General features: G+C 48.2%; 1 protein-coding gene across 1 annotated transcript in view; it reads right to left on the minus strand.

Moving 5' to 3' along the window:
* Positions 1-26,068, minus strand: part of LOC119974308 (platelet-activating factor acetylhydrolase IB subunit alpha2-like) — a 56,552-nt gene that overhangs the window by 1,349 nt on the left and 29,135 nt on the right. Inside the window, exons 3-5 of the mRNA XM_038813081.1 lie at positions 20,169-20,258; positions 15,441-15,557; positions 252-374 (exon numbers count right to left, since the gene is read on the minus strand). Coding sequence (XP_038669009.1) covers positions 252-374; positions 15,441-15,557; positions 20,169-20,258 — 330 coding nt within the window. The remainder of the gene's footprint in view (positions 1-251; positions 375-15,440; positions 15,558-20,168; positions 20,259-26,068) is intronic.

A 26,068-nucleotide genomic window follows, 5' to 3' on the forward strand; every position in this document is an offset into this window, starting at 1 on the left:
TGCCATCATATACATCTTCCCAATTGCACATTTCCATCTCCCAGCCCATTTCCCCCATTCCCCCCACACCTCCCCCCACAACCCCTCCCCCAACCACCCCCCACCCTACTCCCCCCACCCCCCAAACCACTCCCCCCACTCCCCCAAACCACCCCCCCAATCCCTTCCCACCACTACCCCCACCGCTGCCCCGCCACCCCCCCAACCACTCCCCCCCCCACCCCAACCACCCCCCCCACCATATCTCTCACCAGTACAATGACTTTGGCTTGGGGCTGCTGCTGATTCAGGAGATGGACGATGGCCTCAATTCCGCCTGCAACCTGTTTCGCTGTGTGTTCATGGTTGTTTGTCCCCACCCACAGAACGATGACCTGCCAACATGTTTGGGAAGGAGGGAAGACAAAGGAGACCGGCTTCATTAGCAATCTCGCACATCACCGGCTCTCACACACAAACACACACACATGTCCCATCCCGCACCCCCAGATTCAATCTGTCACAGTTTTACTCACTGACTGATCCATTCTTCAGAGTCATTGGTAAATGTGTGGAAGGATGTGAGCCAGGTACAGATCCCCAGGAGAATCCATTTGTCACACTCCGAGTACAATCTTTTCCAACTCTCACTTCTCAACCAATTCTACCTCCAGTGCCAAAATACCCAGGCAGTGGAACGTGGGACAGTGCCATTCAGCCCAATAGGGCAAGATCAGTCCTTTCGCCTCCACAGGAACAAACTGACCTGGGCACGCACTTACTTACCTATGCCATTCTCATGTCTTTTATGAAATGACAGCCAAGGTTCAGTTTGAAGCAAGGAAGAAGCACATGGTGTCACATGCCACTTCAGACACAAGGCAGTCTCATACTCCCCAGCGCTGCAATGTCACAGAGGAAGTTTTTCAGATGCCACATTAAATCAAGGACAAAGAACAAAGAAGAAAAGTACGGCCCAGGAACAGGCCCTTCGACCCTCCAAGCCTGCGCCAACCATGCTGCCCGTCTAAACTAAAATCTTCTACATTTCTGGGGTCCGTATTCCTCTATTCCCATCCTATTTTGTATTTGTCAAGATGCCCCTTAAACGTCACTGTCGTCCCTGCTTCCACCACCTCCTCCAGCAGCGAGTTCCAGGCATCCACTACCCTCTTGTGTAAAAAAACTTGCCTCGTACATCTCCTCTAAACCGTGCCCCTCGCAACTTAAACCTATGCCGCCTAGTAACTGACCCCTCTACCCTGCGAAAAAGTCTCTGACTATCCACTCTATCAATGCCCCTCATACTTTTGCAGACCTCTATCAGGTCTCCCCTCAACCTCCATCGTTCCAGTGAGAACAAACCACGTTTATTCAATCTCTCCTCATAGCTAATGCCCTCCATACCAGGCATCATGCTGGTAAATCTCTTCTGCACCCTCTCTAAAGCCTCCACATACTTCTGGTAGTGTGGCAACCAGAATTGAACACTATACTCCAAGTGTGACCTAACTAAGGTTTTATACAGCTGCAACAGGACTTGCCAATTTGTATACTCAATGCCCCTGCCAACGAAGGCAAGCATGCCGTATGCCTTCTTGATTACCTTCTCCCCCTTTCAGTGACCTGTGGACCTAGATGTCTCTGACTGTCAATACTCTTGAGGGTTCTATCATTCACTGTATATTCCCTACCTGCATTAGATCTTCCAAAATGTATTACCTCACATTTAGAACATAGAACAGAACAGCACAAAACAGGCCCTTCGGCACTCGATGTTGTGCCGAGCAATGATCACCCTACTCAAACCCACGTATCCACCCTATACCCGTAACCCATGTGAAGCATTTATGCTTGCTACCGTGCTGCCCCGTTTGTCTGGATTAAACTCCATCTGCCATCTCTCCGCCCAAGTCTCCAAACAATCTAAATCCTGCTGTATCCTCTGACAGTCCTCATTGCTATCCGCAATTCCACCAACCTTTGTGTCGTCTGCAAACTTACTAATCAGACCAGTTACATTTTCCTCCAAATCATTTATATATACTACGAACAACAAAGGTCCCAGCACTGATCACCGCGGAACACCACTAGTCACAGCCCTCCAATCAGAAAAGCACCCTTCCATTGCTACTCTCTGCCTTCTATGACCTAGCCAGTTCTGTATCCACCTTGCCAGCTCACCCCTGATCCCCGTGTGACTTCACATGTCTAGCCTCTCCGATGAACATTCCAGGGTGTTGTACATGACCAGGAGGATCGGCTGTCTTATCTCTGCCCGTTCCTTGGGTCAACATTGGTTTTTCAATGGGCTCCACACAAAACAGTTCATTCTCACTTTGCAGCCGACCCCTTTTCTCGGATATTCCTGGCTCACCCTCAAGCTGGGCAGCATGGTAGCACAGTGGCTTCACAGCGCCATGGTTCCAGGTTCGATTTGCGGCTTGGGTCACTGTCTGTGTGGAGTCTGCACGTTCCCCGTGTCTGCGTGGGTTTCTTCCGGGCGCTCTGGTTTCCTCCCACAAGTCCCGAAAGATGTGCTGTTACATAATTTGGACATTCTGAATTCTCCCTCAGTGTACCAGAGCGGGAGCCGGAGTGTGACGACTAGGAGCTTTTCACAGCAACTTCACTGCAGTATTAATGTAAGCCTACTTGTGATAATAAAGATTCTTAGCTCTCCCTTTGCTCCAATATTGCCTACATACCCCGAATCTACCCCTTAACTCCAAGATTCTCGGTTCTCCCTCAATCTGTCCCTTTTCCTGATATTCCCGCCTCTCCCTCAATCTAGACCTTTGATCTGATATTCCCAGCTCTCCCTCAATTCATCCAATTGCTCTGATATCCCCAGCTCGCCCTCAATTCATCCAATTGCTCTGATATCCCTGGCTCGCCCTCAATTCATCCAATTGTTCTGATATTCCCAGCTCTCCCTCAATTCATCCAATTGCTCTGATATCCCAGGCTCTCCCTCAATTCATCCAATTGCTCAGATATCACTGGCTCTCCCTCAATTCATCCAATTGCTCGGATATCCCTGGCTCTCCCTCAATTCATCCAATTGCTCTGATATTCCCGGCTCACCCCAATCTGTCCCTTTTCTCCAATATTCCCAGCTATCCCTCAATCTATCCCTTAGCTCCGGTATTCCCAGCTCTCCCTCAAGCTCTCACTTTGCTCCGATATTGCCGATTTGCCCTGAACCTATCCATTTGCTCCGATATTCCTGGCACTCCCTCCATCGATCCGATGCTCCTGGATCTCCCTCAATCTGTCCGTTTTCTCCGATATTCCCATCTCTCACTCAATCTGCACTATTGCTCCGATATTCCTGTCTCTCACTCAATCTGCACCATTGCTCCGATATTCCCATCTCTCACTCAATCTGCGCCATTGCTCCGATATTCCCGTCTCTCACTCAATCTGCACCATTGCTCCGATATTCCCGTCTCTCACTCAATCTGCACCATTGCTCCGATATTCCGGTCTCTCACTCAATCTGTTCCTTTGCTATAATATTCCTGGCTGTCACTAAATCTATCACTTTGCGCCGTTAATCGCACCTCTCCCTCAATCTTTCCCTTTCTTCTGATATTCCCAGCTCTCCCTCAATCTATCGCTTTCGACGCTCACTCAGTCTGTACCTTTGCTTCGATATTTCCGGGTTCTCCCTCAATCTGTCCCTTTGTTCTGGTATTACCAGCTCCCTCAATTTATCCCGTTGCTCCGATGATCCCGGCTCGCACTCAATCTCTCACTTTGCTCCAATATTTTCTGCTCTACCTCAATCTAACCGTTTGCCCGGATATTCCAGGACTTTCCACAACCTATCCCTCTGTTCTGATACTCCCAGCTCTCTCTCAATCTATCCTTTTGCTCAGATATTCCCGGCTCCCCCTCAATTTATCCCTTTTCTCCGATATTCCCAGCTCTCACTCAATCTATCCCCGTTGCTCCAATATTCCCGACATTCCCTCAATCTATCCCTTTACATCGTTATTCCTGGCTCCCCTCAATCTATCACTTTCGCCGATATTCTCATCTGTCATTCAATTTATCCCTTTACCCCAGTATTCCACTCTTCCTTAACTTTTTGCTTCACAATCCCAGCTCTCTTTAAACCTATCCCTTTGCTCCTATAATGCCGGCTAACCATGCATCTATCTCTTTGTTCCGATATTCCCGGCTCTCTCTCAATCTATCCCTTCGCTCCAATCTACTCTGCTCTCCCTCGATCTATCCCTTTTCGCCAATATTCCCGGCTCTCTCTTAATCTATCCCTTTCTCCAATATTCCTGCCTCTTCACACACACAATTTACAGTGCAGAAGGAGGCCATTCGGCCCATCGAGTCTGCACCGGCTCCTGGAAAGAGCACCCTACCCAAGGTCAACACCTCCACCCTATCCCCAGAACCCAGTAACCCCACCCACCACTAAGGGCAATTTTGGACACTAAGGGCAATTTATCATGGCCAATCCACCTAACCTGCATATCTTTGGACTGAGAGGGGAAACCGGAGCATCCGGAGGAAACCCACGCACACACAGGGAGGATGTGCAGACTCCGCACAGTGACTCAAGCCGGAATCGAACCTGGGACCCTGGAGCTGTGAAGCATTTGTGCTATCCACAATGCTACTGTGCTGCCTCTTATTCAATGTGTACATTTGCTTCGATATTTCAAATGTTCACGGCTCTCCCTCAATCTCTGCTTTATCTCTGATATTCCCATCTTTTCCCCAATCTATCCCTTGGCTCCGATATTCCCGGTAATCCCTTAGTCTATTCCTTTGCTCAGATATTTCGACTCTCACTTCTGTACCTTTACTCTGACATTCCCGACTCTTCTGCAATCTGCATATATTCTCTGTTATTCCTGGCTCTCCCTTAAACTATCCCATTGCTCTGATATTCCCGACTCGTCCTCAATCTTTGCCCCGAATCTATCCTTTTGCTCAGATATTCCCGGCTCTCCCTCAATTTATCCCTCTTCTCCGATATTCACGGCTCTCAAGCATAGCTGCCTTTCAAGCAGTTTCTCCGGGTTCGATTCATGGCCACAGTAATAATTTGAGTGCAGCATGGTAGCACAATGGTTATCACAGTTGTTTCACGGAGCTATTGTCCCAGGTTCGATTCCCAGCTTGGGTTACTGTCTGTGCGAAGTTTGCACGTTCTCCCTGTGCCTGCCTGGGTTTCCTCCAGGTGCTCCGGTTTCCACCCACAAGTCCCGAAAGACGTGTTGTTAGGTGATTTGGACATTGAATTCTCCGTGTACCTGAACAGGCGCCCGAATGTGGCGACTAGGGACTTTTCACAGTAACGTCATCGCAGTGTTAATGTAAACCTACTTGTGGCAATAAAGATTATTATTATTAATCTATCCCTTTGCTCCAATATTCCCAGCTCTCCCCAATCTGTCCCTTTTCTCCGATATTCCTGGCTGTCACTCAATCTCTTTGCTCTGATATTCCTGGCATTACCACCATCTAGCTCTTAACTCCGATATTCCCGGCTCTCACTCAATCTGTTTGCTTCAATATTTCCGGCTCTTCCTAAATCTGTCCCTCTGTACTGCAGACACAGGCAGCACAACTGATTAGATTGCGGCTTCATAGCGCCAGGGTTCCAGGTTTTATTCCATGCTGGGTCACAGTCTGTGGGTCGGTACAGACTCGATAGGCCGAATGGCCTCCTTCTACACTGTATGTTCTATGTTATTCCCGGCTCTTCCTCGATGTAACCCTTTGATTGATATTCCCAATTTCATCCAATCTATCACTTTCTCCGATATTCTTGACTTTTCCTCAAGCTCTCTCTCTGCTTCAACAATGCCGACTATCCATCAAACTGTCCCTTTGCTCCAATATTCCAGGCTCTCCATCAAACTATCCCTTTGCTCCAACATTCCCGGCTCTCCATCAAGGTAGCACGGTAGCACACATGGCTAGCACTGTGGCTTCACAGCGCCAGGGTCCCAGGTTCGATTCCCCACTGGGTCACTGTCTGTGCGAAGTCTGCACGTTCTCCCAGTGTCTGCGTGGGTTTCCTCCGGGTTGCACGGTTTCCTCCCACAGTCCAAAGACGTGCAGGTTAGGCGGATTGGCCATGATAAATTGCCCTAGTGACCAAAACGGTTAGGAGGGGTTATTGGGTTATGGGGATAGGATGGAAGTGAGGGCTTAAGTGGGTTGGTACAGACTCGATGGGCTGAATGGTCTCCTTCTGCACTGTATGTTCTACCTATACAAATTGTCCCTTTGCTTAGATATTCCTGGCACTCCCTCCATCGATCTTTGTTCTGATAGTTCCAGCTCTCCTGCAATCTCTCCCTTTGCTCTGATATTCACACCTCTCCCTCTATCTGTATATTTTCTCAGATATTCCTGGCTCCCTCTCAATCTATTCCTTTGCACCGACATTCACAAATCTTCCTCAATCTTTGCCCTGATATTCCCGACTCTTCCTCAATCTATCAGTTTGCTTCAACATTCCCAGCTATCCCCCAATCTATCCCTTTGTACCGATATTCCTAGTTCTCCCTCAATCTATCCCTCTGCTCCGATATTCCTGGCTATCCCTCAATCTATCCCTTTGCTCCGATATTCCCGGCTCTTTTGCAATCTGTATATTTGTTCCGATATTCCGGGCTCTCCCTGAATCTGAACATTTGATCAGATATTCCCGGCTCTCCCTCAATCCAACCCTTTGCTTCAATATTCCGGATCTCCCCCAGTAATAATAATCTGTATTGTCACAAGTAGATTTACATTAACACTTCAATGGAGTTACTATGAAAATCCCCATGTCCCACATTCCGGTGCCTGTTCGGGTTCACCGAGGGAGAATTCAGAATGTGTATTTCACCTCACAAGGACATGTTCTAGCCCTTTGCATTGATATTCCCAACTCTCTTTCAATCTATCCCTTTGCTCAGATATTCCCTGCTCTCACTCAATCTGTCCCTTTGTTTCGATATTCCAGGCTCTCCCTGAATCTATCCCTTTGCTCCTATATTCCCGGCTCTCACTCAATCTATCCCTTTGCTCTGATATTCTCCACGCCCATTCAATCTATCCCGTTGCCCTGATATTCCCAGCTCTTGTTCAACCTATTCCTTTGCGCTGATATTCCCAGCTCTCACTCAATCTATCCCCTTGCTTCGATATTCCCGGCTTTCACTCAGTCCGTACCTTGCTCTTCTGTTCGCGGCTCTCACTCAATCTGCATCTTTGCTCCGATAATCTTGGCTCTCACTCAACCTGTACCTTTTGTCATGCGAGAGTACCTTTAAGAAATGAATGTTTCAGCAATGTACCTTTAAGGAATGGAGCAGCTCATATTACTGAAGTGATGTCAGAGGGTGGGGGGAGCTGAGCTGAGCTCACTTCTGCTTTTGGGTTCAGGTTTGAGAAGAAAGCTGGGAGTGTTTGTGTGTTTTGCAAAAAGCTGCAAGAAGAAAACACAGAACTGGTCTGTTGATGTCTGAAAATCCAAAGACTATAAGTATATTGAATGTAACCTCATGTCTGTTGTTAAAGGTGAAATCTTTTGGAGGTTTGAAGGAACATTTTGAGGGATTATTTAGTGTTGTATTATTTTAGGGGTTATCTTTGAAGTAAGGGGTGTTAAGTGGTCCAATGTTTATTTAAAAGGATAAGTTGAATTCATGGAATAAACATTGTTTTGTGTTTAAAAACCCACGTGTCCATAATTGTAATACCACACCTGGAGAACAAGCCGTGTGCTTCAAAAGCAACAATCCATTAAAGGGAGAGGTTGGTTGAACTCCATGATACATTTTGGGGTTCTGAAAACACCGCTCCCATAACACTTTCCTCAGATATTCCCGGCTCCCCCTCAATGTATTCCATCGCTCTGAAATTTCAAACTCTCCCTCATACTGTCCCTTTTTCTGATATTTCCAAAACTCTCTCAATCTATCCCTGGCTCTCAATCTCTGCCTGTACTCAGATATTCCCGCTTTCCCCTCAATCTGTGCCTTTGCTCTGATATTCCCGGCTCTCCCTCAATAAGACCATAAGGCATAGGAGCAGAATTAGGCCTCTCGGCCCATTGAGTCTGCTCTGCCATTCAATCATGGCTGATATTTTTCTCATCTCCATTCTCCTGCCTCCCCCCCCCCCCCCCCCCCCCCCATAACCCCTGATCCCCTTATTGATCAAAAACCTATCTATCTCTGTTTTAAAGACACTCAGTGATTTGGCCTCCACAAGCCTTCTGCGGCAAAGAGTTCCATAGATTCACCACCCTCTGGCTGAAGAAATTCCTCCTCGTCCCTTTAGTTTGTGCTTGTGTCCTGCTTCTAGTTTTTCCTACAAGTGGAAACATCCTCTCCACGTCCACTCTATCCAGGCCTCGCAATATCCTGTAAGTGTCAATCGGATTCCCCCCCCTCATCCTTTTAAACTCCAATGAGTACAGACCTAGAGTGCTCAAAGGTTTCTCATACGACAAGCTCTTCATTCCAGGGATCATTCTTGTGAACCCGCTCTGGACCCTTTCCAAGGCCAGCACATCCTTCCTTAGATACAGGGCCCAAAACTGCTCACAAAACTCCAAATGGGGTTTGACCAGAGCCTTATACAGCCTCAGACGTACATCCTTGGTCTTGTATTCTAGCCCTCTCGACATGAATGACAACATTGCATTTGCCTTCCTAACTGCCGACTGAACCTGCTCGTTAACCTGAAGAGAATCGTGAACAAGGACATCCAAGTTTCTTTGTGCTTTTGATTTCCTAAGCATTTCCCCATTTAGAAAATAGTTTATGCCTCCATTTCTCCTTCCAAAGTGCATAACCTCACACTTTTCCACATTGTATTCCATCTGCCAATTCTTTGCCCACTCTCCTAGCTTGTCCAAGTCCTTCTGAAGCCTGTCTGCTCCCTCTACAGATCTTTGTATCATCTGCAAACTTAGCAACTTGTGCCTTCAGTTCCTTCCTCCAGATCATTAATGTATATTGTGAAAAGTTGCACTGACCCCTGAGGCACACCACTAGTCACCAGCTGCCATCCTGAAAAAGACCCCTTTATCCCCACTCTCTACCTTCTGTCAGTTAGCCAATCCTCTATCCATGCCAGAGTCTTACCATGGGCTCTTAACTTATTTAACAGTCTCCTATGTGGCACCTTGTCAAAGGCCTTCTGGAAATCTAAATAAATGACGTCCATTGGTTCTCCTTTGTCTAACTTCCTTGTTACCTCCTCAAAGAACTTGAGCAGATTTGTCAGACATGACCTCCCCTTGACAAAGCCGTGCTGACTCAGTCCTATTTTATCATGCACTTCCCAAGTACTCCGCGATCTCATTTTTAATAATGGACTCTAAAATCTTACCAATGCGTAATAAGGGACAAGGAAATGGCTGAGCCATTGAATACATACTTTGGTTCTGTCTTCACAAATGAGGACACAAATCAGATACCAGAAATGTTGGAGAATGAAAGGTTTAGAGAGAGGGAAGAACTGAGGGAGATCAACATTAGTAGAGAAATGGTACTGGGAAAATTGATGGATTTGAAGGCGGATAAATCCCCAGGGCCTGAGAATCTGCATCCCAGAGTGCTTAAGGAGGTGGCTCTGGAAATAGTGGATGCATTGGTGGTCATCTTCCAGGATTCTAGACACTCTGGAACTGTCCCTGCAGATTGGAGGGTAGCTAATGTCACTCCAATATTCAAAAAGAGAGGTAGAGAGAAAGCAGAGAATTATAGACCAGTAAGCCCAACATCGGTAGTGGGGAAAATGCTTGAATCCATTGTCAAGGACTTTATAGCGGAACATTTAGAAAGTAGTGACAGGATCAGTCAGAGTCAGCATGGTTTTTATGAAGGAAAATCATGCTGGAAAATCTGTTGGAATTCTTTGAAGATGCAACCAGTACAGTTGACAAGGGGAGCCAGTCGATGTGGTATATTTGGACTTTCAGACAAAATCCCGCATAAGAGATTATTGTGAAAAATTAAAGCGCATGGGATTGGGGGAAATGTATTGAGGTGGACAGCAAATTGGTTGGCAGAGAAGAAACAAAGAGTAGGGATTAATGGGTCCTTTTCAAATTGGCAGGCAGTAACCAGTGGGGTACCACAGGGATCGGTGCTGGGACCCCAGCTGTTCACAATATATATCAATGATTTGGATGAGGGAACAAAATGTAACATCTCAAAGTTTGCAGATGATACCAAGTTAGGTGGGAGGGTGAATTGTGATGAGGATGCAGGGATTCTGCAGCATGATCTGGACAGGTTGGGCGAGTGGGCAAATCAATGGCAGATGCAGTATAATTTGGATAAGTGTGAAGTTATTCACTTTGGAAGCAAAAACAGGAAGGCAGATTACTACCTCAATGGTTGTAAATTGGGAGGGGCATGTGCAGCAGGACCTGGGTGTCCTTATGTACCAGTCGCTGAAGGTAAGCATGCAGGTACAGCAGGCGGTAAAGAAGGCTAATGGTTGGCCTTCATTGCGAGAGGTTTCGAGTATAGAAGCAATTATACAGGGCCTTGGTGAGGCCACACCTAGAATATAGTGTTCAGTTTTCGTCTCCTTCACTGAGGAAGGATGTTCTTGCTCTCGAGGGAGTGCAGTGAAGCTTTACCAGACCAATTCCAGGGATGGCGTCCAGGAGAGATTGACTCGGTTGAGATTGTTCTCGCTGGAGTTCAGAAGAATCAGGGGAGATCTCATAGAGACTTATAAAATTTTAACGGGACTAGACAAAGTAGATGTCGGGAAGATGATACGAATGATGGGTGTGTCCAGAACCAGGGTCACAGTCTGAGGATTCAGGGGAAACTATTTCGGACAGATACAAGGATTAATATTTCTCCCAAAGAACGGTGAGCCTGTGGAATTCATTACGACAGGAAGTGGTTGATGCTAAAACTTTGAATATATTCAAGAGGCATCTAGATATAGCACTTGGGGAGAATGGGATCAAAGGCTATGGGGAGCACTTTTCCAGGAGACACATCCGGAGTGAGACTCATACAGAGTGGGAGATTTAAACTTGGTAATTTGGTGCAGTGAGGTAATTCGGTGCAGAGCGTGAGGAGGTGCTTTTTAACCCTGGTAAGTGATTGGTAAGTAGTCTCTCTTTTTCTTTTCATTGTCTAATTTATTTATTTTTATTTTGAAATTCTAGTTGTTTAAGTTTACCAAGGGTTTAAGACATGGCAGGAGATCCCAGACCCGTGTCATGCTCCTCGTGTGCGATGTGGGAGCTCAGGGACACGTCCACTGTCCCTGGCTCCTTCACGTGCAAGAAGTGTGTTCAGTTGCAGCTCTTGTTAGACCGCTTGACGGCTCTGGAGCTGCGGATGGACTCACTTTGGAGCATCCGCGATGCTGAGGAGGTCGTGGATAGCACGTTTAGCGAGTTGGTCACACCGCAGGTGAAGGTTACTGAGGGAGATAGAAAATGGGTGACCAAAAGAAAGAGCAAGAGTAGGAAGGCAGTGCAGGTGTCCCCTGCAGTCATCTCCCTGCAAAACAGATATACCGCTTTGGATACTGTTGAGGAAGATGGCTCACCAGGGGAAGGCAGCAGCAGCCAGGTTCATGGCACCGTGGCTGGCTCTGCTGCACAGCAGGGCAGGAAGAAAAATGGCAGGGCTATAGTGATAGGGGACTCGATCGTAAGGGGAATAGACAGGCGGTTCTGTGGACGCAATCGAGATTCCATGATGGTATGTTGCCTCCCTGGTGCAAGGGTCAAGGATGTCTCGGAGCGGCTGCAGGACATTCTGGGGGAGGAGGGTGAACAGCCAGCTGTCGTGGTGCACATAGGCACCAACGATATAGGTAAAAAACGGGATGAGGTCCTACAAGCGGAATTCAGGGAGTTAGGATTTAAACTAAAAAGTAGGACCTCAAAGGTAGTAATCTCAGGATTGCTACCAGTGCCACGAGCTAGTCAGAGTAGGAATGTCAGGATAGATAGGATGAATGCGTGGCTCGAGAGATGGTGCAAGAGGGAGGGATTCAAATTCCTGGGGCATTGGGACCGGTTCTGGGGGAGGTGGGACCAGTACAAACCGGACGGTCTGCACTTGGGCAGGACTGGAACCGATGTCCTGGGGGGGTGTTTTCTAGAGCTGTTGGGGAGGGTTTAAACTAATGTGGCAGGGGGATGGGAACCAATGCTGGAAGTTGGAAGGTAGTAAAACAGGGACAGAAACAAAAGGAAGTAAGGGGAAAAGTGCAAGGCAGAGAAGACATAGTCAGAAATCCATAAGGGCGACAGTACAAGGTACAGTGACTGAGGGGAGCACAGTGAATAGGCCCAGTAATAACAAAAGGAATAAAACTGGAGATGTTAAGATTCAAAACAGAGGTAAAAAAACCAACATAAGTGTACTTTACCTGAATGCTCGTAGTATTCGGAATAAAGTAAATGAGTTGGTGGCACAAATCATCGTAAATGACTATGATTTAGTGGCCATTACTGAAACATGGTTAAAGGATGGTCACGACTGGGAGTTAAATATCCGAGGGTATCAAACTATTCGGAAGGACAGAGTGGATGGTAAGGGAGGTGGTGTTGCTCTGTTATTTAAGGATGACATCCGGGCAATAGTAAGGGATGACATCGGTGCTATGGAGGATAAGGTTGAATCCATTTGGGTGGAAATCAGGAATAGTAAGGTGAAAAAGTCACTGATAGGAGTAGTCTATCGGCCACCAAATAGTAACGAGATGGTGGGGCAGGCAATAAACAAAGAAATAACTGATGCATGTAGAAATGGTACAGCAGTTATCATGGGGGATTTTAATCTACATGTCGATTGGTATAACCAGGTTGGTCAAGGCAACCGTGAGGAGGAGTTTATAGAATGTATCCGCGATAGTTTCCTAGAACAGTATGTAATGGAACCTACGAGGGAACAAGCGGTCCTAGATCTTGTCCTGTGTAATGAGACAGGATTGATTCATGATCTCATAGTTAGGGATCCTCTCGGAAGGAGCGATCACAATATGGTGGAATTTAAAATACAGATGGAGGGTGAGAAAGTAAAATCAAATACTAGTGTTTTGTGTTTAAACAAAGGAGATTACAAGGGGATGAGAGAAGAACTAGCTAAGGTAGACTGGGAGCTAAGACTTTATGGTGGAACAGTTGAGGAACAGTGGAGAACCTTCCAAGCGATTTTTCACGGTGCTCAGCAAAGGTTTATACCAACAAAAAGGAAGGACGGAAGAAAGAGGGAAAATCGACCGTGGATATCTAAGGAAATAAGGGAGAGTATCAAATTGAAGGAAAAAGCATATAAAGTGGCAAAGATTGCTGGGAGATTAGAGGACTGGGAAATCTTTAGGGGGCAACAGAGAGCTACTAAAAAAGCTATAAAGAAGAGTAAGATAGAGTATGAGAGTAAACTTGCTCAGAATATAAAAACAGACAGTAAAAGTTTTTACAAATATATAAGACAAAAAAGAGTGGCTAAGGTAAATATTGGTCCTTTAGAGGATGAGAAGGGAGTTTTAATAATGGGAAATGAGAAAATGGCTGAGGAACTGAACAGGTTTTTTGGGTCGGTCTTCACAGTGGAAGACACAAATAACATGCCAGCGACTGATAGAAATGAGGCTATGACAGGTGAGGACCTTGAGAGGATTGTTATCACTAAGGAGGGAGTGATGGGCAAGCTAATGGGGCTAAAGGTAGACAAGTCTCCTGGCCCTGATGGAATGCATCCCAGAGTGCTAAAAGAGATGGCTAGGGAAATTGCAGATGCACTAGTGATAATTTACCAAAATTCACTAGACTCTGGGGTGGTCCCGGTGGATTGGAAATTAGCAAACGTGACGCCACTGTTTAAAAAAGGAGGTAGGCAGAAAGCAGGAAATTATAGGCCAGTGAGTTTAACTTCGGTAATAGGGAAGATGCTGGAATCTATTATCAAGGAAGAAATTGCGAGGCATCTGGATAGAAATTGTCCCATTGGGCAGACGCAGCATGGGTTCGTTAAAGGCAGGTCATGCCTAACTAATTTAGTGGAATTTTTTGAGGACATTACCAGTGCAGTAGATAACGGGGAGCCGATGGATGTGGTATATCTGGATTTCCAGAAAGCCTTTGACAAGGTGCCACACAAAAGGTTGCTGCATAAGATAAAGATGCATGGCATTAAGGGTAAAGTAGTAGCATGGATAGAGGATTGGTTAATTAATAGAAAGCAAAGAGTTGGGATAAATGGGTGTTTCTCTGGTTGGCAATCAGTAGCTAGTGGTGTCCCTCAGGGATCCGTGTTGGGCCCACAATTGTTCACAATTTACATTGATGATTTGGAGTTGGGGACCAAGGGCAATGTGTCCAAGTTTGCAGATGACACTAAGATGAGTGGTAAAGCGAAAAGTGCAGAGGATACTGGAAGTCTGCAGAGGGATTTGGATAGGTTAAGTGAATGGGCTCGGGTCTGGCAGATGGAATACAATGTTGACAAATGTGAGGTTATCCATTTTGGTAGGAATAACAGCAAACGGGATTATTATTTAAACGATAAAATATTAAAGCATGCCGCTGTTCAGAGAGACTTGGGTGTGCTAGTGCATGAGTCACAGAAGGTTGGTTTACAAGTGCAACAGGTGATTAAGAAGGCAAATGGAATTTTGTCCTTCATTGCTAGAGGGATGGAGTTTAAGACTAGGGAGGTTATGTTGCAATTGTATAAGGTGTTAGTGCGACCACACCTGGAGTATTGTGTTCAGTTTTGGTCTCCTTACTTGAGAAAGGACGTACTGGCGCTGGAGGGTGTGCAGAGGAGATTCACTAGGTTAATCCCAGAGCTGAAGGGGTTGGATTATGAGGAGAGGTTGAGTAGACTGGGACTGTACTCGTTGGAATTTAGAAGGATGAGGGGGGATCTTATAGAAACATTTAAAATTATGAAGGGAATAGATAGGATAGATGCGGGCAGGTTGTTTCCACTGGCGGGTGACAGCAGAACTAGGGGGCATAGCCTCAAAATAAGGGGAAGTAGATTTAGGACTGAGTTTAGGAGGAACTTCTTCACCCAAAGGGTTGTGAATCTATGGAATTCCTTGCCCAGTGAAGCAGTTGAGGCTCCTTCATTACATGTTTTTAAGGTAAAGATAGATAGTTTTTTGAAGAATAAAGGGATTAAGGGTTATGGTGTTCGGGCCGGAAAGTGGAGCTGAGTCCACAAAAGATCAGCCATGATCTAATTGAATGGCGGAGCAGGCTCGAGGGGCCAGATGGCCTACTCCTGCTCCTAGTTCTTATGTTCTTATGTTCTTATGTTCTTATGGGAGAAAGCAAGATTAGGCTATTGAGTTGGATGATCAGCCATGATCGTGATGAATGGCGCAGCAGGCTCGAAGGGCCAAAAGGCCTCCTCCTGTCTTCTATGTATCTATGTATATAATCTGTGCCTTCGCTCTGATATTCCCGGCTCTCTCTCAAACTACACCTTTGGTCGGATGTTCTCCAGTTCTCCATTTTGCAATCTCCACAGGACATGCTGAGTTGCGTCGCCTCCAATTCCAAAATTCAGCGCATGAAGTGGTGAGAATAATTGGCGCCAGATCTGCTCAGAGAGAGAGAGAGAGAGACAGACAGCCATAAGTTGGAGAGCAAGGGACAGAGACATGGAGAGTGACACACAGGGGGACAGAGCGAGAGAGAAACTGACATGGACTGTGACACACAGATGGACAGAGCAAGAGAGACACACGGACATGGAGAGACACACACAGGGGGACGGACGAGAGACACTGACATGGAGTACGACACACAGATGGACAGAGCGCGAGACACTGACATGCAACATGACTCACAGGGGGACAGAGTGAGAGAGTCACAGACATGAGACGGGATTCTCTGACCACCCGCCGGGCTGGAGAATCGCCGGGGGCGGTGTGAATCCTGCCCCGCCGCCGGATTCTCCGGCGCCGATTTATCGGCGGGGGCGGGAATCACGTCGCGCCGGTCGGGGGCAGTGGCAGCGGTCCCGCGCCGATTCTCCGCCCCGCGATGGGCCGAGTGGCCGCCCGTTTTCGGCCGGTCCCGCCGGTGTACATTCGACCAGGTCCTTACCGGTGGGACCTGGTTCTGCGGGCGGCCTGCAGAGTCCTCGGGGTGGGGGGGGGGGGGGGGGGGGGGGAGAGAGAGAGAGAGAGAGAGCCATACAGGGGGATCTGGCCCCGGGGGTGGGGGGGTCCACGGTGGCCTGGCCTGTGATCGGGTTCCAGGATCCGCAGGCGGGCCTGTGCCGTGGGGCACTCTTTCCCTACGTGCCGGCCGCTGTAACGGTCCACCATGGCCGGCGTGGAGAAGTGCACCCCTGCGCATGCAGTGGGATGACGCCAGCACACGCTGGCACTCCCACGCATGCGGCAACCCTTGCCGGCCGGCGGAGGCCCTTCGGCGCCTGTTGGTGAGGCACCAACACCGCCGGAACCGGCCTAGCCCTGAAGGTGCGGAGAGTTCTGCACTTTCCGGGCAGCCCAACGCCGGAGTGGTTCACGCCACTCCTCGGCGGCGGTACAGCCCGCCCCGCCGGTTAGGGGAGAATCCCGTCCCTGGAGTGAAACAGTGAAACAGAGCGCAAGAGACACTGACATGGAGAGTGACACAGATGGACAGAGCGAGAGACACTGACATGGAGAGTGACACAGATGGACAGAGCGAGAGACACTGACATGGAGAGTGACACAGGTGGACAGAGCGAGAGACACTGACATGGAGAGTGACACAGGTGGACAGAGCGAGAGACACTGACATGGAGAGTGACACAGATGGACAGAGCGAGAGACACTGACATGGAGAGTGACACAGATGGACAGAGCGAGAGACACTGACATGGAGAGTGACACAGGTGGACAGAGCGAGAGACACTGACATGGAGAGTGACACAGGTGGACAGAGCGAGAGACGCTGACATGGAGAGTGACACACAGGGAACAGAGCGACAGACAGTGACATGGACAGTGACACACAGGGGGACAGAGCAAGAGAGACACAGACATGGAGAGTGACACACAGGGAACAGAGCGACAGACAGTGACATGGACAGTGACACACAGGGAAACAGAGCGAGAGAGACACTGACATGGAGACTGAAACACAGGGTAACAGAGCGCAAGCCACACTGACATGGACAGTGACATACAGGGGGACAGAGCAAGAGAGACACAGACATGGAGTGTTACCCGCAGGAGGACAGAGCGAGAGAGACACAGACATGGAGTGTTACCCGCAGGAGGACAGAGCGAGAGAGACACAGACATGGAGTGTTACCCGCAGGAGGACAGAGCGAGAGAGACACAGACTTGGAGAGAGAGAGAGATAAACATGGAGTGTGACACTCAGGGTAACAGAGCGAGGGAGAAACTGACATTGACAGTGACACACAGGGGGACAGAGCTAGTGGCACACTGACATGGAGAGTGACACGGGGGACAGAGCGAGAGAGACACTGACATGGAGTGTGACACACAGGGTAACAGTGCGAGAGAGATACTGACATGGAGAGTGACACAGGGGGACAGAGAGAGACAAACATGGAGTGTGACACACAGGGTAACAGAGCGAGTGATACCGACATGAACAGTGACACACAGCAAGACAGAGCGAGTGAGACACTGACATGGAGAGTGACACACAATGGACAGAGCGAGAGACACTGACATGGAGAGTGACACACACGGGGACAGAGCAACAGGCACTAACATGGAGAGTGACACACAGCGAGACAGAGCGAGTGTGACACTGACATGGAGAGTGACACACAGGGGGACAGAGCGAGTGTGACACTGACATGGAGAGTGACACACAGGGGACAGAGCAACAGACACTGACATGGAGAGTGACACACAGGGGACAGAGCAACAGACACTGACATGGAGAGTGACACACAGCGAGACAGAGCGAGTGTGACACTGACATGGAGAGTGACACACAGGGGGACAGAGCTAGTGGCACACTGACATGGAGAGTGACCCATGGGGACAGAGTGATAGACACTGACATGGAGTGTGACACACAGGGTAACAGAGCGAGAGAGACACTGACATGGAGAGTGACACAGGGGGACAGAGCGAGAGAGACACAGACATGGAGAGTGACACAGGGGGACAGAGCGAGAGAGACACAGACATGAAAAGTGACACAGGGGGACAGAGCGAGAGATATAAACATGGAGTGTGACACACAGGGTAACAGAGCGAGTGATACCGACATGAACAGTGACACACAGCAAGACAGAGCGAGTGAGACACTGACATGGAGAGTGACACACAGGGGACAGAGCGAGAGACACTGACATGGAGAGTGACACACACGGGGACAGAGCAACAGGCACTAACATGGAGAGTGACACACAGCGAGACAGAGCGAGTGTGACACGGACATGGAGAGTGACACACACGGGGACAGAGCAACAGGCACTAACATGGAGAGTGACACACAGCGAGACAGAGCGAGTGTGACACTGACATGGAGAGTGACACACAGGGGGACAGAGCAACAGGCACGAACATGGAGAGTGACACACAGGGGGACAGAGCGAGTGTGACACTGACATGGAGAGTGACACACAGCGAGACAGAGCGAGTGTGACACTGACATGGAGAGTGACACACAGGGGGACAGAGCGAGTGTGACACTGACATGGAGAGTGACACACAGGGGGACAGAGCGACAGGCACTAACATGGAGAGTGACACACAGCGAGAGAGCGAGTGTGACACTGACATGGAGAGTGACACACAGGGGGACAGAGCAAGAAGCACTAACATGGAGAGTGACACACAGCGAGACAGAGCGAGTGTGACACTGATATGGAGAGTGACACACAGGGGGACAGAGCGACAGGCACTAACATGGAGAGTGACACACAGGGGACAGAGCAACAGACACTGACATGGAGAGTGACACACAGGGGGACAGAGCGACAGGCACTAACATGGAGAGTGACACACAGCGAGAGAGCGAGTGTGACACTGACATGGAGAGTGACACACAGGGGGACAGAGCGAGTGTGACACTGACATGGAGAGTGACACACAGGGGACAGAGCGAGAGACACTGACATGGAGAGTGACACAGGGGACAGAGCGAGAGACACTGACATGGAGAGTGACACACAGCGAGAGAGCGAGTGTGACACTGACATGGAGAGTAAACACAGGGGACAGAGCGAGAGACACTGACATGGAGAGTGACACACAGGGGACAGAGCGAGAGAGACACAAACATGGAGAGTGACACAGGGGTACAGAGCGAGAGAGACACTGACATGGAGAGTGACACAGGGGGACAGAGCGAGAGACACTGACATGGAGAGTGACACACAGGGGGACCGAGCGAGAGATAGAGACATGTGGATCAACACACAGAGGTGGAGGTTTCACTGAAGCTGTAAAGGGTGTTGGTGAGACGACATCTGGAACACTGCAAAGTGTTTGATCTCCTATTTTTAAAACGGATTATTAGAAAGAGTCCAGAAAAGGTGCAGTGGACTCATTTCTGTGTTGTCATGTGCGATGTGAGGTTTGTGTTATGGGAAATGGTTAAGCAGGTTGAGCCTGTACCCATTGGGGTTTGTAAGAATGAGAGGTGATCTTATTGAAACATACATGATCCTGAGTGGAATTTGATATTTGGATAGCAAGACAATGTTTCCACATGTGGGAGTGACCAGAACCAGGGGGACGCAGATTAAGAATTTGGGAGTCTCCAATTTAAGACAGGAATGAGGAGAATTATCTTCTCAGAGGGTGGTTATTCTGTGGAATTCTCACGTTGCTAAAACTTGAATATATTCAAGAGGCGGCTGGATATAGCACTTGGGGAGAATAGCATCAAAATCTATGAGGAGAAAGCAGGATTAGACTATTGAGTTGGATGATCGTGATATATGGCGAAGCAGGTTCGAAGGGCCAAAAGGCCTCCTCCTGCTCCTATCTTCTATGTGTCTATGTATGTTCAGAGAGCAGTGGAGGTTGGGTGGGGCTTTTGACAGATCTTTGATTGACAAGGTGGGGTCGAGGATTAGAGGGCAATGCGATATTGAGGCAAGAACCAGACCAGCCATTCGCATATTGAGTGGCAGGGCGGGCTCGATGGGTTGAATGGCCTGCTCTGGTGTACAGTGTTCCTACCTGGTGCCTCTTCTATTGAGAAAGGTGGAACTCACCTCAAACTGATGTAGTAACTGAATCAGCGAGTCTCCCACAAACAGGACATCAGGTTCTTTATCCTTTGTGTCAGCCACAAAGCGGTTATGCTGCAGGATACAAGGGGTTAACATTCAGAGAAGCAACTGCACTCAAGGGATTAGGCTGGAACACTCAAAACACAGTCCAAATACATCTGAGCAAGGACACGGCAGAGGGGCCTCAGGCATGAGAAATCCCCACGAGGGGCTGGTTTAGCTCACAAGACTAAATCGCTGGCTTTTAAAGCAGACCAAGCAGGCCAGCAGCATGGTTCGATTCCTGTACCAGCCTCCCCGGACAGGCGCCGGAATGTGGCGACTAGGGGCTTTTCACAGTAACTTCATTGAAGCCTACTTGTGACAATAAGCGATTTTCATTTTCATAATCCAAACTCCATTTTAAAACTGGAACCAGAGTGTTAGCTTAGGTGTTATAACTGAAGGGGAAAGAGAACAAAAATAAGAGAACAACATCACCCTCAGGCAGAGCAAAAAAAGGTCACAAGTGTGAGAAGGTCAATGCAGGATTAAGGGTGCTGTACCTAAATGCACGCAGTATATGGAACAAGGTAAATGAGCTTGTTGAACACATTGAAATTGGCTGGTACGATGTTGTGGGTATGACGTGGCTGCAAGGGGATCAGGGCTGGGATCTAAATATACTAGGATATATGTCCTATCGAAAGGACAGGCAGATGGGCAAAGAGGGTGTGGTTGCATTGTAAGTAAGAGTTTTTGCGGGTTATTCGGGAGGCACAGGAGAAATTCATCCCAAGGAGGAGGAAACATGCTAAGGGGAGGACAGCATAAAAGCAAAAGAAAAAGCACACTAAGTGGCAAGGATTAGTGAGAAAACAGGATTAATAATCCTTTAACATTGAGCAGAGGACAACTAAAAAAGTAATAAGGGGAGAAAAGATGAAATACGAGTGTAAGCTAGCTAGTAATATAAAAGATTCAATATATATAAAAAAGGTAAGAGGCAAAAATAGACATTGGACCACTGGAAAATGTGCCTGGAGAACTAATAATAGGAAACAAAGAAATGGCAGACAAACTGAATAGTTACTTTGCATTTGTCTTCACGGTGGAAGACACCAGTGGGATGCCAGACCTCCAGGAGAATCAGGAGGCAGAGGTGAGTGCAGTGGCCATCACTAAGGAGAAGATTCTGGGGAAACTGAAAGGTCTGAAGGTGGATAAGTCACCTGGTCCGGATGGACTACATACCAGGGTCCTAAAAGAGGTAGCTGAGGAAATTGTGGAGGCATTGGTGGTGATCTTTCAGGAATCACTGGAGGCAGGAAGGGTCCCAGAGGACAGGAAAGTGGCTAATGTAACACCACTGTTTAAGAAGGAAGGGAGGGAGGTAGAAGACGGGAAATTATTAGCTGAAATTAGCCTGACTTCGGTCATTGGTAAGCTTTTAGAGTCCATTATTAAAGATGAGATTGTGGAGTACTTGGAAGTGCATGATAAAATAGGACTGAGTCAGTACGGCTTTGTCAAGGGGAGTTCATGTCTGACAAATCTGTTTGAGTTCTTTGAGGAGGTAACAAGGAAGTTAGACAAAGGAGAACCAGTGGACGTAATTTATTTAGATTTCCAGAAGGCCTTTGACAATGTGCCGCATAGGAGATTGTTAAATAGGTTAAGAGCCCATGGTGTTAAGGGTAAGATCCTGGCATGGATAGAGGATTGGCTGACTGGCAGGAGGCAGAGAGTAGGGATAAAGGAATCTTTTTCACGATGGCAGTCGGTGATCAGTGGTGTGCCTCAGGGGTCGGGGCTGGGACCACAATTTTTCACAATATATACTAAATGATCTGGAAGAAGGAACTGAAGTCACTGTTGCTCATGATGATATAAAAATCTGTAGAGGGACAGGTAATATTGAGGAACCAAGGGGGTTGCAGAAGGATTTGGACAAGCTAGGAGAGTGGAAAAGTGTGAGGTCATGCACTTTGTAAGGAGGTATTTAGGCATAGGCTATTTTCCAAATGGGGAAATGCTTGGGAAAATCAGAAGCACAAAGGGACTTGGGAGTCCCTGTTCACAATTCTCTTAAGGTTAATGTGCACATTCAGTCGCCAGTTAAGATGGCAAATGCAATGTTAGCATTCATGTCAAGAGGGCTAGAATACAAGACCAGGGATGTACTTCTGAGGCTGTATAAGGCTCTGGTCAAACCCCGTTTGGAGTATTGTGAGCAGTTTTGGGCCCCGTATCTAAGGAAAGATATGCTGGCCTTGGAAAAGGTCCAGAGGAGGTTCACAAGAATGATCCCAGGAATGAAGAGCTTGTCGTATGAGGAACGGGTGAGGACTCTGGGTCTGTACAAGTTGGAGTTTAGATGGATGAGGCGGGATCTTATTGAAACTTACAGGATTCTGCGAGGCCTGGATAGAGTGGACGTGGAGAGGATGTTACCACTTGTAGGACAAACTAGAACAGGAAGACACCATCTCAGACTAAAGGGATGATCCTTTAAAACAGAGATGAAGAGGAATTTCTTCAGCCAGAGGGTAGTGTATCTATGGAACTCTTTGCCGCAGAAGGCAATTCACTGCGTGTCTTTAAGACAGAGATAGATTGGTTCTTGATCAAAAAGGGGATCAGGGGTTATGTGGAGAAGGTTATGTGGAGAATGCGGATGAGAAAAATATTAGCCATGATTGAATGGCGGAGCAGACTCGATGGGCCGAGTGGCCTAAATTTTGCTTGTGTGTCTTATGGTCTTAAAACCCGAACAGCATTAGGGCTAGGGAATTGGCTTTGCATGCAAACCACTGAAAACAAATGGGCGGTATGGTAGCACAGTGCTTAGCACTGCTGCCTCACAGTGCCAGGGACCCGGGTTCAATTCCAGCCTCGGGTGACTGTCGATGTGGAGTTTGCACTTTCTCCCCATGTCTGTGTGGGTTTCTTCCGGGTGCTCCAGTTTACCTCCCACAGTCCAAAGATGTGCAGGTTAGGTGGATTGGCCATGCTAAATTGCCCTTAATGTCCAGGGCTGTGCAGGGTAGGTGGGGCTATGGGGATAGTCTATGGGGATAGGGTGGGAGAGTGGCCCTAGGTAGGGTGCTCTTTCAGAGGCTCTCATCCCTATTTACTCCTTTACTCAGTGTCAACACCTCCATTAAAATCACTGCTTCATCTTACATTCAAAAGATTCCAAACCTAGGCTACATAATCTGTCCAAACAAGTTAAAATCTTTCTGGGGCCAAAATGGATGGCTTCACACGGCCCCAGTTTAAACTCTGCCGTCTAATTTTGACCACTAACCTAAACAGAGCCAAGAAATAATTTATTTTGCAAACGCAAAGTTCCTAAGCCTAGCTCCTGCTGCATTGAGTGTGGACAGGCCTCCGTGTGGATTGGACATTCTTCCATGATGTGGTGCACAGTTTTCTCTCTCCCACGGGCACATAGTGGGCTGGTACTTTTGCCTGATCTGTGGAGGCTGGCCAAGCAGGGGCCATGGCCGGTCCTGCACATCTTCAGGGAGGACCACTTTTTCTTTGGAGGGTTGAAACCAAGCAAGTTGGGTTTGAGTCCACTACTTGTTTGCCATGTCCGATGACTCCCATTCAATGGATCAGTGTGAAGGTTACTGCAACCCACTGAGCGACGGAGTATATTTGGAGTAATTTGAGATGGTCAGCTTGTGTCAACGTGTATGCTTTGGTATTTACACTGATGCGCAATGACTCAACCTCCACAAAGAGCATAAATGGACACAGATGGGGAACTATAAAGGGTTTGTATCTCTTGTGAGCTGTATGCAGAATAAACTTGAAGGTAAAAGACAAGCTGCTGCATTATTCCTCCATCATATATTCCACTGATACTAACAGCTGGCACTTGTAAAAAGTACGTCAAAGTCACTCACTATCCTGACTTGGAAATATTGCGGACGTTGCCTCAATGCCTCTGGGTCAAAAACCTGGAACTACCTCTCTAACAGCAGAGTGGCTGTACCTGCACCTCAGGGACTGCTGCAGTTCAAGGTAGCGTCTCACCCACCACCTTCTCAAGGGCAACTGGGAATGGGCAATGAACGCTGGCCTAAGAATTTGGAGCAGGTAATTTGGCCTCTCGAGCCTGCCCTGCCATTTAATAAAATCATGGTTGATCTGATTGTAATCTCAACCCCACACTCCTGCCTACCCTGGTGACTTATATACTTAAAAACATAGAAAATAGACTTCCGGTGGCGGCCATAGAGGAGTAGGTCGTGCATTCGGCAGCTCCCGTCTGGAACGGACTCTTGGACCTTTTTTCAGGAGTTTTCACGGACTTTTTGGGGCACATTGGTGAAGCGAACACTGCCAAAAGGATTCTCTCTCTGTTGGATGGATAGCTGGACCAGGAGTAGCCGGGTGAAGCGTTTAAGTCCCAACAGACAGAAGCACATGGAGCGGGTGCCGAGGCACGCCATGGCAGCCGGTATAGACCAGGGTGCATGGGTGCAGTGGTCACAGGAGCAACGGGGCTGCTTTGCTGATCTTAAAAAGGACATGCTGGCTCTGAAGAAGGCATCAATAGACTAAATGATCGCAACTTAGGCGACACAAGGGAAAGCGATTAAGGAGATGGAGAAAAAGCTATCCGACCATGAGGATGAGTTGGTCATATTGGCCCTTAAGGTGGAGGTGCAGGATGACCTCCACAAAAAGTGGCAGGAGGACCTAGTAAACAGGTCCAGGAGACAGAACTTGCGAATTGTGGGCCTCCCCGAAGGTGTGAAGGGTTCGGATGTGGGAGCATTTGTGTCCAAGATGCTGGAGACGGTGATAGGGACGGGGGTATTCCCTCAACCCCTGGAGTTGGACGGGGCACAGAGCCCTCTCAAGGAAGCCCAAGGCAAATGAACCGCCAAGAGCCATGATGGTGAGATTTCATCGCTTCTCGGACAAGGAACTTGTCTTGCGGTGGGTAAAAAAAGAACGGAGCAGCAGGTGGGAGAAGAGCATGATACGCATCTACCAGGACCTGGGTGCAGAGCTGGCCAAGAGGTGTGCTGGATTCAACCGGGTGAAAGCGACCCTCTTCAGCAAGGGGGTGAAATTTGGGATGCTACACCCAGCGAGGCTATGGGTCACGTACAAGGAACAGCATCACTATTTTGAGACGCCGGACGAGGCGTGGTCATTCGTCAAGCAAGAAAAGCTGAACTCGAATTAAAGGACAGTTAAGCTTTAGTGGAATGCGGCGGTGGGGCTGGGTAACACGGTACCGTTTCTAGACTTGTTTGTATACAAGATTGTATACAATGTTGGGTGCGTGTAAGGACTGTGGTTGTGGCTGGAGGGTGCAGTGTTTTCGGCAAAGTTGAGATATGGAGGGGGGAGGTGTACTTAGTGCGATTTTTCAGGAAGTTGGAGCATTGTCTCCTCACGGGGCAATGTTAGTGACTTCTGTTTATTTTTCGTTTCATATTACTATTTACTCACTGGGACTGGAGAGGTAGTTTAATTGGTTTATTCACGTGGGGAGAGGGGTCCGGACAATGAGGCGACAGACTGCTCGGTGCCAGGATGGGTCAGCTGACTCTCCGGGGCGTAGTGGGGGGTGAGCAAGTGCTCAGCTCGTGCTTGGGGGGTGGGGGGGGGTGCTGCTTTGCTGACAGAGGAGGTATCAATTGAGGGGTACCAATTGAGGGTCGGAGGCGGAGGCTCCCTGTGGGGGCGCTCGAGGAAACAAAGGGCGCGGGTTCGAGGTTGGCCAAAAAAAGGGAGATGGCTAGTCCAGGCTGATCACGTGGAATGTGAGGAGTTTGAATTGGCTGGTCAAAAGAGCACGCGTATTCACGCATCTAAAAGGGGTTAAAGGCAGACGTAGCAATGTTTCAGGAGACAAATTTAAAGCTCGCAGA

This window comes from Scyliorhinus canicula, chromosome 12 (assembly GCF_902713615.1).
Source record: "Scyliorhinus canicula chromosome 12, sScyCan1.1, whole genome shotgun sequence".
NCBI lineage: Eukaryota > Metazoa > Chordata > Chondrichthyes > Carcharhiniformes > Scyliorhinidae > Scyliorhinus > Scyliorhinus canicula.